The following is a 12,580-nucleotide window of genomic DNA, read 5'->3' on the forward strand; positions in this document are numbered from 1 at the left end:
TGTTTGTTTGTTTTAAATAGAAGGTCATATAAGTAGAGTCATATAATTTGTAGCATTTGGGTCTGGCTTATTTCACCTTAGCAAACTCATTTAAGATTCATCCCTGTTGTGTCAATTAGTAGTTTATTCCTTCTTATTGATGAATAAGATTCAATTTTATGGATGTACCACAGGCTGTTTATTCATTCAAAAGTTAAAAGACATCTGGATTTGTTCCAGTTTATGGCCATAATGAATAACACTTGCCATAAACATTTGCATACAGGTTTCTGTATGAATATAACTTTTTCTCTCTTAAGGGTGATTCATTTGGTAAATACATGTTTAACTTTAAGAAACTTTAAAAACTTTTAAATTTAAAAATTTTAAAAATGTTTTAACTTTAAGAAGCTGCCCAACGTTTCTATAAATGTGGCAAGTTGCAGTTCCTTTTGTTTAAAAAACAGAGAAAGTCACACATGAGAAATTTCCTGCCTTCAGTGTTACTTTACAGTAAATTAATTTTTTAATCTTTCTGTAAGCATATCGTTTATTTCATGCTTTTATCTGATTGTGAAGCAATATTTACATAGCAATCACAATAGTTAATCACACTAAATGTGGGTATATTACACAAACACTAATACAAATTACAGGTGTGACATAAAATATAATTATATGTGTAAAAATATAGATATAATAAATAATTATGTATATAATTATACATATAAAATATAAGTATACATTCATATAGTTCAGTTTTTTTCTGTTGTTGCTAGTAAAAATTCACTCTATTATTTGTTGATCACAAGGCCCATAGTCAATACTTTGTTTTAATGAATGACTTGAGCAGCAAAGCCTATAAAGTACATTTATTTAAAAACAATTGTTTTATAGAGATGTTTTGGAAACTGTTAGAAAATACAATTTCTCCCAGAAATGAATAGAAGTACACTTGTTTCCTGGATATTTCAAAAAAGAAGAAATCAAAAATAGAAACAAAAAAATCAAAATTTTGAATGTGTTTTATCTAATAATTCTATTTCTCGGAATTTACATATTATTCTTTCTGGTCAGAGGATTGAACAATGATTATGATAATAGTGTTACTTATTATAGTAAAAAATTGGAACCAAAATAAGTATTTTGGAAAAATAAATAATGCATATGAAACTCATTAATACATGATTAATCACATGGAAATGCTCAGAATATGAGTAAAATAAGCAAATCAGAAAACAGTTTATATGTTCCAAATCCAAATTGTGTTTTTTAATATGTGTAGAAAAATACTGAATAACTGAAATGTTAGGAATGGTATTTATTTCTGGTTGGAAAAATTATGAGTGATTACTGTTTTCCTCTTTACATTTAACTAAATATTCTATCATACATGTATGTTAATTCTACCATCAGGAGAAATACTGTTTTAGGGAAGGGCAATCTCCTATTTAAAATAAGTTTACCTTGTTAATTCTTATTAAAAAAGAAAAAAACAACAAACATTCATAGTTGAATTGATTTGGCAGTTGGATGAGGCAATACCATTATTTTCTATTCATTTAAGTATGCTAGTTGTGAATCACTGCTTTAGCAGACAGTCCTAAAACCTTTATCCCACACTCAGTACCTTTTCCATTCTCTCTCCACATCCCCTTTTTATGCTTTACTGTGTTCTCCTAATTCTTATAAAACTTTAGCTAAAATAGTGACAATGAAAGTGTCAATAACATTTACCATTGTACGTTTTCAAATCTCCTCTGGGATATGTTCTTATATTATTTCTCTAATCATTTCTCCATTCCCTTTCCTCTTTTTACTTTCTGGAACTTCTATTTGTCATGGGTTAAACCTCTTGGTTTGCTCTCTAATTCTCTTTATACCTGCTTCACTTTTAAAAAATTCATACATCATGTTTGTACATATTTATGAGGTACATGTGATATTTTGTTTCATGCATAATATATGCAATAATCAAGTCAGAGTATATAGGCTACTCAAAACCTTGAGTATTTATTATTTCTATGTGATAAAAACATTTCAAGTCCTCTCTTCTCGTTATTTGAAATATACAACACATGCTCTCTATTTTTTCTTTTTTCTTTTTTTTGAGATGGAGTCTCACTCTGCTGCCTAGGCTGGAGTGCAATGGCGCAATCTCGGCTCCCTGAAATCTCCACCTCCCAGGTTCAAGCGATTCTCCTGCCTCAGCCTCCTGAGAATCTGGGAGTACAGGTGCACGCCACCAGACTCAGCTAATTTTTTTGTATTTTTAGTAGAGATGAGGTTTCATCATGTTGGTCAGGCTGTTCTCGAACTTCTGACCTCTTGATCCACCTGCCTCAGCCTCCCAAAGTGCTGGGATTACAGGTGTGAACCACCGTGCCCAGCCTCTATTTTTTATAATAATTTCAACTTTTATTTTAGATTCAGGAGTACATGTGTAGTTTTGTTACATGGGTATACTGTATAATGCTGAGGTTTGGGGTATGATTTATCCTGTCACCCAGGTACTGAGCATAGTACCCTTTTTAACCCTTGCCCCCCACTTCTCCTCTGCAAGTCCCCAATTTCACTCACTGTGATCTTTATGTCCATGAGTACCCAGTGTTTAGCTCCTACTTATAAGTGAGAACATGCAGTATTTGATTTTCTGTTTCTGACTTAATTCACTTAGGATAATGGCTTTACACTAAATTTACACAAATACCATTTATCAAGATGAAGGCCACAAAAGGCCTGAGAGGCTTGACTTGCAGAATGTCTCAGTAACTTTATTCTTGGTTTTATTGACTCATTCATTCATTCATTTATTCATCTATCCCTTCACTGTTTCTACAATTATTTATTAAACATATTTATTTAGCTCTACTTTAGGTGCTGGGAAGATAGTAATTAAACAATACAGATAAAAATATATATTACTGGGAAGCTTAGACATTTATGGGTAGACGGGGGAAAATAGTCGCTAAGTAATAATATGATAGATGGTAAAGAGCACTAAGGAGAAAAATAAAGCAAGGAGACAAAATATTGGGGGATTGAGTTCAAGATCACCAAGAAAGTGACATTTGAGTAAGGCCTGGAAGACAGGGCACTCCCCATGCCAGTGTCTGGGGTAAATCCACCAAGACTCAGAGGAGAGGAACAATAGGCCTACAGTAAAGGGAGAAAGTCTTGGTTGTTTGAGGAACGTAAGGAGTTCCATGTGACTGAAGTGGAGTGAATGTAGTAGGTGGTGAGGGCAGAGAGGTACCTGGAGCTGGGGAAGCTCAGCGATGGGGCCATTGGAACCGTCGTAAGGACTGCGGGCTTTTACTCTTGTTAAGTGGAGAGTAATTGGATGATTCTGAGCACGCAGATGACAGATGACATGAGTCCATTGGCATTTTTACAGGATTGCCTTGATTGTTTTGTCGAAGTAAGCTATCCAGTAAGCAAAGACCAAAACAGGGAGACTAATTATTGTAATAATGTAGGTGTGAGATGAGAGGGACGTGGGCTAGCAGAAAAGCAATGGGGTGGTGAGCTGTGGCTAGATCCTGAAGACATTTTAAAGGTATAAATGACAAATAATAATAGCTCACACTTACATCTCCTTACTGCTTGCCAGGCACCATCCCAAGTGCTTACATGTTTATTTATGTCCATTCTTTACAGATGAGGAGACTGAGGCACAGAGAGGTTATAAAACTTGTCTAAGACCTCCTAGCTAATAAAACGACCAAGATGCAAACTCAGGCAGTCTCATTTCAACTTTATGTTTTCTTAATCATATCAATAGCACCTTTTGATGTATTTAGGCAAAGCACTTACAGCCTAACCTAATAAGTATTCTTAAGGAAACACAGATTCTAAATGATACATGTAGATAACTGTCACTCTATAACAGGAATAATTTGAAGCTTTATGAACCAAGACTTTATTATGTAAACAACATAGATATTCACAACAGAAGTTGGTTCAAATTTGTTGGAGATGTTGTAGAATTGTCAATAACCTTATAATGAACAAAGAGAGGACACTGGCTCAAATTAAGATTACTAATCACATTAGAGCTTTGTAATTTTAGAGCTTAATGAAAATGGTCATAAGATCTGTCATTGAAAATAAACTGCCAGGAGTCTCCCCAGTCAGCAGAATAGTAACATGAATTTAAAACCATTAGTCTGTGTGATGATAAAAGTGAAGTGAGGTCCATTATTTGGGGTAACACTAAGTTTAGTAATTGGGGCTGTATCTCACTGCAAGTAGACAGGTGCTAGTGTTTCAAAAGCAGAGAGATTGATTTCTAGCTCTAAATTGTTGTAGGATTAGCAGTCCCTAAAGCTAGGATGCTGTTCTTAGTACATAGGAGTACTGAGAACTACCAAATGGCTCTTATTTTAAAGCATCCCAGGGAATTTTCAGGTGAATTTGATGGAATGATAATTGCACTTGAGACATGGGGAGAAAACACATTTTTCTTTTGATTAGCTGGTTCTCCTAATTCCTTGTCATTAATTCTTTTCATTGTGGATGATAATGAACAGCTTTGGGAGAAGTTCTAATTTTTGTTCAAGTAAAAGCATGAACATTTCTACAGATATGAGGAAAAAGAGCATTTCTCTAAAATGCAACATGATGTGTGTGTCACTCTTAATGTTCAGGAACAATAAAAAAAATCAGTTTCTTCCCCCTCCAGTGTTTTCTTACATTTTATAACTAGTTCAAATTCAGGTGTCCACTCTTCCTAATAAATTAATAATATTATTGTAGTTTTAGATTTTATTTATAAGCACTCCATAAATGGTTATAATTAATATATTTTTGCTCTTATTAACAGATTGTCTCAAAAGAATATTTTACTTTTGCCTCTGACAATATGTAATAGAAACAATTTAGATGCATATTATCACACATTAGTGAGAGGTGACAGCGTGCTGGCAGTCCTCACAGCCTTCGCTCGCTCTCGGCGCCTCCTCTGCCTGGGCTCCCACTTTGGCGGCACTTGAAGAGCCCTTCAGCCCACTGCTGCACTGTGGGAGCCCCTTTCTGGGCTGGCCAAGACCGGAGCCGTCTCCCTCAGCTTGCAGGGAGGTGTGGAGGGAGAGGCGCGAGCGGGAACCCGGGCTGCGCGCGGCGCTTACGGGCCAGCTGGAGTTCCCGGTGGGCGTGGGCTTGGCGGGCCCTGCACTCGGAGCAGCCGGCCGGCCCTGCCGGCCCGGGCAATGAGGGGCTTAGCACCCCGGCCAGCGGCTGCGGAGGGTGTGCTGGGTCCCCCAGCAGTGCCAGCCCAGCGGCGCTGCCCTCGATTTCTCGCCGGGCCTTAGCTGCCTTCCCGCGGGGCAGGGCTCGGGACCTGCAGCCCGCCATGCCTGAGCCTCCCACCCCCTCCGTGGGTTCCTGTGCGGCCGGAGCCTCCCCGATGAGCGCCGCCCCCTGCTCCACGGCGCCCAGTCCCATTGACCACCCAAGGGCTGAGGAGTGCGGGCGCATGGCGCGGGACTGGCAGGCAGCTCCACCTGCAGCCCCCGGTGCGGGATCCACTGGGTGAAGCCAGCTGGGCTCCTGAGTCTGGTGGGGACGTGGAGAATCTTCATGTCTAGCTCAGGGATTGTAAATACACCAATCGGCACTCTGTATCTAGCTCAAGGTTTGTAAACACACCAATCAGCACCCTGTGTGTAGCTCAGGGTTTGTGAATGCACCAGTCCACTCTGTATCTAGCTATTCTGGAGGGGCCTTGGAGAACCTTTGTGTGGACACTCTGTATCTAGCTAATCTGGTGGGGAGGTGGAGAACCTTTGTGTCTAGCTCAGGGATTGTAAACGCACCAATCAGTGCCCTGTCAAAACAGACTACTGGGCTCTACCAGGCTCTACCAATCAGCAGGATGTGGGTGGGGCCAGATAAGAGAATAAAAGCAGGCTGCCCCAGCCAGCAGTGGCAACCTGATCCGGTCCCTTTTCACGTTGTGGAAGCTTTGTTCTTTTGCTCTTTCCAATAACTCTTGCTGCTGCTCACTCTTTGGGTCCACACTGCCTTTATGAGCTGTAACACTCACCGCGAAGGTCTGCAGCTTCACTCTTGAAGCCAGCGAGACCACGAGCCGCCTGGGAAGAACGAACAACTCCAGACGCGCCACCTTAAGAGCTGTAACACTCACCGCGAAGGTCTGCAGCTTCACTCCTGAGCCAGCGAGACCACGAACCCACCAGAAGGAAGAAACTCCGAACACATCTGAATATCAGAAGGGGCAAACTCCGGACACGCCGCCTTTAAAAACTGTAACACTCACTGCGAGGGTCCGCGGCTTCATTCTTGAAGTCAGACCAAGAACCCACCAATTCCAGACACATTAGGATTGTGAAAGGTATATTGGGATAGAAATCTCTTCTAATGCATATTCCCTTTTTCAAAACTTGATCTCATGGAAATATCCGAGGGTTTAAATATTATTATCATTTTATCAGTGCATTGTAATTCTTTTAAAGATATGAAAGGATTTGTGCTAAATAAGAAAAATAAGTCTGTGTATAAATATACACACATACACATAGATGCATATTGTATATATGACATTCAAACCTAACACAAGATCTGTATATATTAAAAATGATAAAAAATGATAATTCGGATGATAATGATGTGTAGGTTCATCAAGTGTAACACATGGCCCACTCTGGTGGGGGATGTTAATAATGGAGGAGGCTGTGTGTGTGTCGGGGCGGGGAGTATATGGGAAATCTCTGTGTCTTCTGCTTAATTTTGCTGTGAACCCAAAACAGCTGTAAGAAATAAAGTCCATTAAAAAATAATTGCAATGTTAAGCTGGAGAAGCTCATCATATAAAAGTCAGTTAATCCAAATTAAAACTCCTTTGATGATGTTCCACTTAATGATGCAAATCTTATGCATTTTGTGATACATGTAAAAGTAAAAATACGAAGCAGTAGGATATAGAAGAGTATTACTAGGTTTAACAATTAAAAAGTTATAATCTGTGTAATATAGTTGAGTTACTACAGCTGTATGACACATGACCCTTGAATGTTTTTATTTCTTTGTGCTGTTATTTTACTCAGTTTAACTGCTTAGTTTGGTGTTCAGTTCCAGAGTAGAATAGAGGTGATGTTTCTGGTGTCACATGTTGCTACAGTCATGTCGTCAGCCACACTATTCTAAAGATGAACTTTGGAGGAAGGAACACAGGGAGAAGTCATTGTTTGGGGGACAGGAAAATAGAAGGCAGAAGGATAGAACAATTGTTTCCCTTGGCTTGGCTCTATTATTTTCAAGTGCTTTGTTGGTTAAGAGAAGGTTAGCAATGGATCAGAGTCAGTCCATAACCTTTAATGCTACTTACCCAGTGCTGATTCTCTTTCTGAATCATATTGTTAAGGATTCTATTAATTCACCAGCAACGGAATGATTTTGCCCTATTTAGGGAAAATGGCTCAATTTCATTGATTTTTGAAGCTTTTCACAGACTAATTTAGAAAGATACTTTGTGAACTTAAAAAACCAAAACAAATCTCTATTACAACGCTACATTGTAAAAGTCCATACGGACACCAAAGTGTGTATTAGTCCTTTTTATTAGTCTATTATGAGTTATCTATACTTTTGCAATGCTGTTTGTTCCCTCCAGCCCTTTTTAAATTCTGGATTGAAGAATTCAGGGTTTATGAAAGCCCTTCTTTTTCTACATTTAGTTTCTGAGATTTCTCACTTTTGGATTTGAGAAATCGAGACAGCCTTAAGATTGAAAGTGTACTGCACTTACAGCCTTTTCTCAATTCTTAGTGCAAATGAATGTCAGTGACGTCCACTTTATGTTCTGGCTGTGTCCCCACCCAAATCTCATCCGGAATTATAGCTCCCATAATTCCCACGTGTTGTGGGAGGAACACTGGGAGATAATTGAATCATGGACGCGGTTTCCCCCATCCTATTCTCGTGGTAGTGAGTAAGTCTCACGAGATCTGATGGTTTATAAGGGATTTTCCCTTTCACTTGGCCCTCATTCGCTCCTGCCTGCCACCATGTAAGGTATGCTTTTCACTTTCTGCCATAATTGTGAGGCCTCCCCAGCCACGTGGAACTGTGAGTCCATTAAAGCTCTTATTCTTTATGAATTACCCAGTCTCGTGTATGTCTTCAGCAGCAGCATGAAAAAGGACTAATAAACACTTTGCTGTCCTTGTGGACTTTTACAATGTAGTGTTTAGGAATGCCACTGGTGCAGAATCACAATAATAGGTTCTGCTGAAGCTTGGCTTCATTCATACAGGATCTGGGCTGAAGTTTGTCTTTCTTACAGCTATTATTGGAGAAAAGAGAGTTTGCTGAACACATGAATAGGGTTAATAAAGTAGCAAGGATTGGGGAAGATTTCATCAATGCACGGTTGCCAAGCACTTTAAATGAATCAGTTTTTAGAACTGTATCTTATTGATTTGGTAAAAATCTTAGAGCAGAAGTGGAACCTAGAGACTAAAAGCTCTAAATGCTTTATTTTGCAAATGAAGAAACTGAAAAAAAAAAAAAAAGCAAATGATGATTCTCTTAAGTGCCCGAAGCGAGCTACCACCCCTGTTTCCAGTTGCCTCTCTTCTCCAACTGCAGCTGGGTTATTTCTATCAAGTCATGCCAGCAGGACATAGTGGAGAAACTGCAATACTTTATTAGGTTAGAGTGTGTTAATTTGAAAGTAATCAATATCTCAAAAATGAATCTGATTTTCAAGCTAATTTATACTGATCTCTGTTGGTTTTAACAAGGTTTTCTCATATTGGGTATTAGTTTGGGGATTAAGTGGATGATGTTAATCAATTTGTAAATTCACAGGAGAAGGGAAGAATTAAAGTTGTATCTTTTCTCTTATAATCTTTCCGAACTCCATATATTTGAATTTATGATAATATTTACAAAGCTGTCTAAAAACAAGTTTTGGTTGAAGTGAAGTTTTGTGGGTGACTGGGTTTTATATTTAGAAATAATCCCTTCAGTATGAAGTGAAGAATGTTTATGAAATTTTGGAACAGGTTTAACACTGAATTGCCACTAAATATCAAGTTATTTATGTTACTATATTTGTCTCAAGTATTTTATATTTAGCAAATACCATGGCTTCAAAATATGAAAGGGTTTTCAAAAAGTGATCCCAAGGACCACTTTTAAAGCTTCCCAGGGGCAAGTTTTAGTTTTATGTTATCAAATAAGCTACTTCATTATTCTGGATTTGCATGTTGACTTGCAGAGATTTGAAGGTGGGGTGTGGGTGGTTTAGACAGTGCATCCCATCTGTACTCTCTGGGTTTTTTGTGTTTGCTTGGTTTTGCTTTAGCATTGATGAATGCCTCACTCACTAGAATCTTTTTCATTCCTTTTAGGCAAACATATTACCAGAAATACAGCAGCCACTTTGCAGAAAGGAAGGATTATGTCAAATGGTTAGAAGATTCCCAGGTAATCTTTCGTTTGCTTCCTTAGGCTTAAACATGTGAGATATGCAGGCTCCCTTAGCAGAAGCAGCTAACATGGTCTCAGGTCAGCATCTGTTGCTACTTTGTCTATCAATTCGGCAATCACAGATCTTCCACAGTTCACAACGCTTTGCCAATGAAAAGACCTAAATTGAGGAATAACAACCGTAACGTAGCACTGGTGTTCTTTTAGTTTTGCCTTCTGATTTGCCAGATGAATATATTTCTTGTTCTCCTTTCTATTTGTTTTTAAAACAATTGCTGCTTTATTTTAAAAGTAATAATTACAGTAGTTCTCAGTTATGTAACACTTGGGGGTTTTTATCAAAGTATATATTTCTTTATGATTAAATTATTCTGATCCTAAAAACATTGTTTCTCCTTTCTGGAATCCTCTCAATTTGTCTGTGTGTTAAATACAGGACACTGAATGAATAAATTCTGCGTTTTAACTATGTTAGGAATTTGGGACAAAAATGACCATCTTCAGTTTCCTCATAGGTTCCCAGAGTGGAAAAAGCATCAGAAGGTATATGAACCCTCATAGATGAAATAAGCCCTCATAGAAAAAATGATGGCCTACTTTAAAAGCCATCAGTGAAAGGGTTCCTCAAATTTCTTGTTTAAAACACATTTAATGTTTAATAGTTTATGTCCCCAGAAAGTTCTTTACTACATAATTAAAACTCAGATCTACATAGCTTTAATTTTGTTTTGTCTCCTAGTTGATTTGTTAACTAGCTAATTTGTCTCCTAGTTGAATCAGGAAACAAATAATCTATCTTAATCCATCAGCTTTCCCATTGGGGTTTCTGCTCCCACTCCAAACATAAACCACACTGGCATGTTCCACTGTAAAGACTGCAGTCATCGACTGATATTTACTGAGAATTAAAATAAAATAATAAATCTCAATTCAACTTTCAATTTAAGATACATATCTAAACTAAACAGCTATGTAAATTTGGTTCTGTAGTTATTGTTTTATATGACAATTATAACTGACTACATAAGCTGAATTTTTTTTTTGTAAACTCTAGCTGGAGAGTTTTTCATCATATGAAAAAAGTAATGTTTTGGGGAGAAGCAAGTAAAATAATTATTTTCATTAATACAATATTAAAATATCCAGAAATTCTTTAGAAAAGGCAATCTGAAGAAATTTTTACTTTTGACCAGAACCTACAGATTTTAGTGTGTTTTTCTTTGTTGCTATTTACATTTCAGAATGCTTGATCCAGAACATTAAGTTTCTTCAGCTTTGTACTTAACAGAATAAAATCATAGAAATGAAAGGCTGTTTATGGTCAGAAATAGATTACCAGTGTTTTAAAAAGTTCCCCAAGCAATTCTTATATAAGTTTATATTTTACATTTGCTTCTGTAAAACTAAGAAGTATTTTCTATCTTCTTTTGCTTCAAACATTTTTTTATACTCGAGAACATCTAAGTTCTAGGCATTTGTAGTTCTTTCTACATTCTGTTTAGTGCATTAATTTTGTATTTGTCTCTGTGAATAACAAGATGGTTTCACAGAATGCACAGCTTTTTAAATGGAATTATTTCTACCATCATGTTATCTTTCTCTAGATGAAGATAATTTTCTTACACATGTAGCTTTAAAGAAATGTCTGCAGCATTATTTTCTGATCTAAGTTTTATAAAGAGTAGCTTTTGTTGTAGACTGTTGGTATAAATATATCCTATATAATTCAATATTCACAAAATTAAAATTTTATTTGTTGTGAATACTGAATAATATTGAATACAGATTAGGTAGTGACATGTCAGTACCTAAATATAGGGTATGATTATAAAGGTATAATAGTAAAACTAAACATAATACTATATAATCTAGACATTATATCAAAAGGCAAAATGTCCTGTGTAATTTTAAGCTGTGTTTCATTTGGAGGTTGACAAAACACAAATTTTGAAACCAGAGATTTTAGCTCTGCCACTTATTCTCTGTGTGACTTCAGGGGTTTTTTGTTTTTGTAATCCACAAAGTGGGGTTAAGAATACCCATTTCATAGGTTTAATTTTAAAAGGCAGATTGTATATGTGTGTATATATAACTTAATTTGAAGAATAAAACATATTATACATTATTCCTAACACATAATGTCCAAATAATGGTAACTGGATTACCCTGGATTTGAAAAATCAAGCAGGCAAAAATCTAGAGGCAAAAGGCCTCAGAACACTTAATATTTTCTCCCTTTACATGATAAATTATCACTAAGATTTTTTCTTTCGGTCAAAAACTGTGAAGATCTTACCCCCTCTCACAAGCTTACAGGTCAGCCTGTCTCAGTTTCATGGTTATTGGTAGAAGACATGAGATGCCTAGGTCAGAGACCAGTGGCTTTTTTATTTATAGCAATAATGGTAAGCCAACTATCAGCACATGTACCAGTTCACTGAAGCCTGTTGGCCCTCTGTATCTGTGGGTTCCACATCCCTGGATTCAACCAACCATGGATAGAAGTATAAGGAAAAATAATCTCACAAAGTTCCAAAAAGCAAAACTTGAATTTGCTGCATGCTGAGTATTACATTGAATCCGTGGGAATGAAGTGATATGCAGGCATTGTGTTAGGTATTATAAGTAATCAAAAGATGACTTAAAATATACAGGAGGATTGCATAGATTATATGCAAATATGACATCATTTTATATGAGGAACTTGAGCACCCATGGATTTTAGTATCCATGGCTAGGGGGCACAGGGGGTGGGGTGCAGTCCTAGAACTAATCAACTATACTTAGTGGTTTCAATTTCTTTTTTTTTTTTTTATACTTTAAGTTTTAGGGTACATGTGCACAACGTGCAGGTTTGTTACATATGTATACATGTGCCATGTTGGTATGCTGCACCCATTAACTCATCATTAAGCATTAGGTATATCTCCTAATGCTATCCCTCCCCCCTCCCCCCACCCCACAACAGTCCCCAGAGTGTGATGTTCCCCTTCCTGTGTCCATGTGTTCTCATTGTTCAATTCCCACCTATGAGTGAGAACATGTGGTGTTTGGTTTTTTGTCCTTGTGATAGTTTGCTGAGAATGAAGGTTGCAGCTTCATTCATGTCCCTACAAAGGACATGAACTCATCATTTTTTATGGCT

The 12,580-nt window shown here is 37.2% G+C and overlaps 1 protein-coding gene across 6 annotated transcripts in view; it reads left to right on the forward strand.

Annotated features, from left to right (window-relative positions):
* Positions 1 to 12,580, forward strand: part of CPED1 (cadherin like and PC-esterase domain containing 1) — a 315,315-nt gene that overhangs the window by 66,660 nt on the left and 236,075 nt on the right. For 5 of the 6 annotated variants that reach the window (XR_010158959.1, XM_016945383.4, XM_016945388.3 and 2 more), the window contains one exon: positions 9,357 to 9,432. Coding sequence is in view for 5 of the 6 variants with exons in the window: in XM_016945383.4 (XP_016800872.2) it covers positions 9,357 to 9,432 (76 nt within the window). In the remaining variant the exon portion in view is untranslated. Of the gene's footprint in view, positions 1 to 5,126; positions 6,335 to 9,356; positions 9,433 to 12,580 lie in introns of those variants that run through there. The other variant, XM_016945387.4, reaches the window with a different exon arrangement.

This window comes from Pan troglodytes, chromosome 6 (genome assembly GCF_028858775.2).
Source record: "Pan troglodytes isolate AG18354 chromosome 6, NHGRI_mPanTro3-v2.0_pri, whole genome shotgun sequence".
Taxonomy (NCBI): domain Eukaryota; kingdom Metazoa; phylum Chordata; class Mammalia; order Primates; family Hominidae; genus Pan; species Pan troglodytes.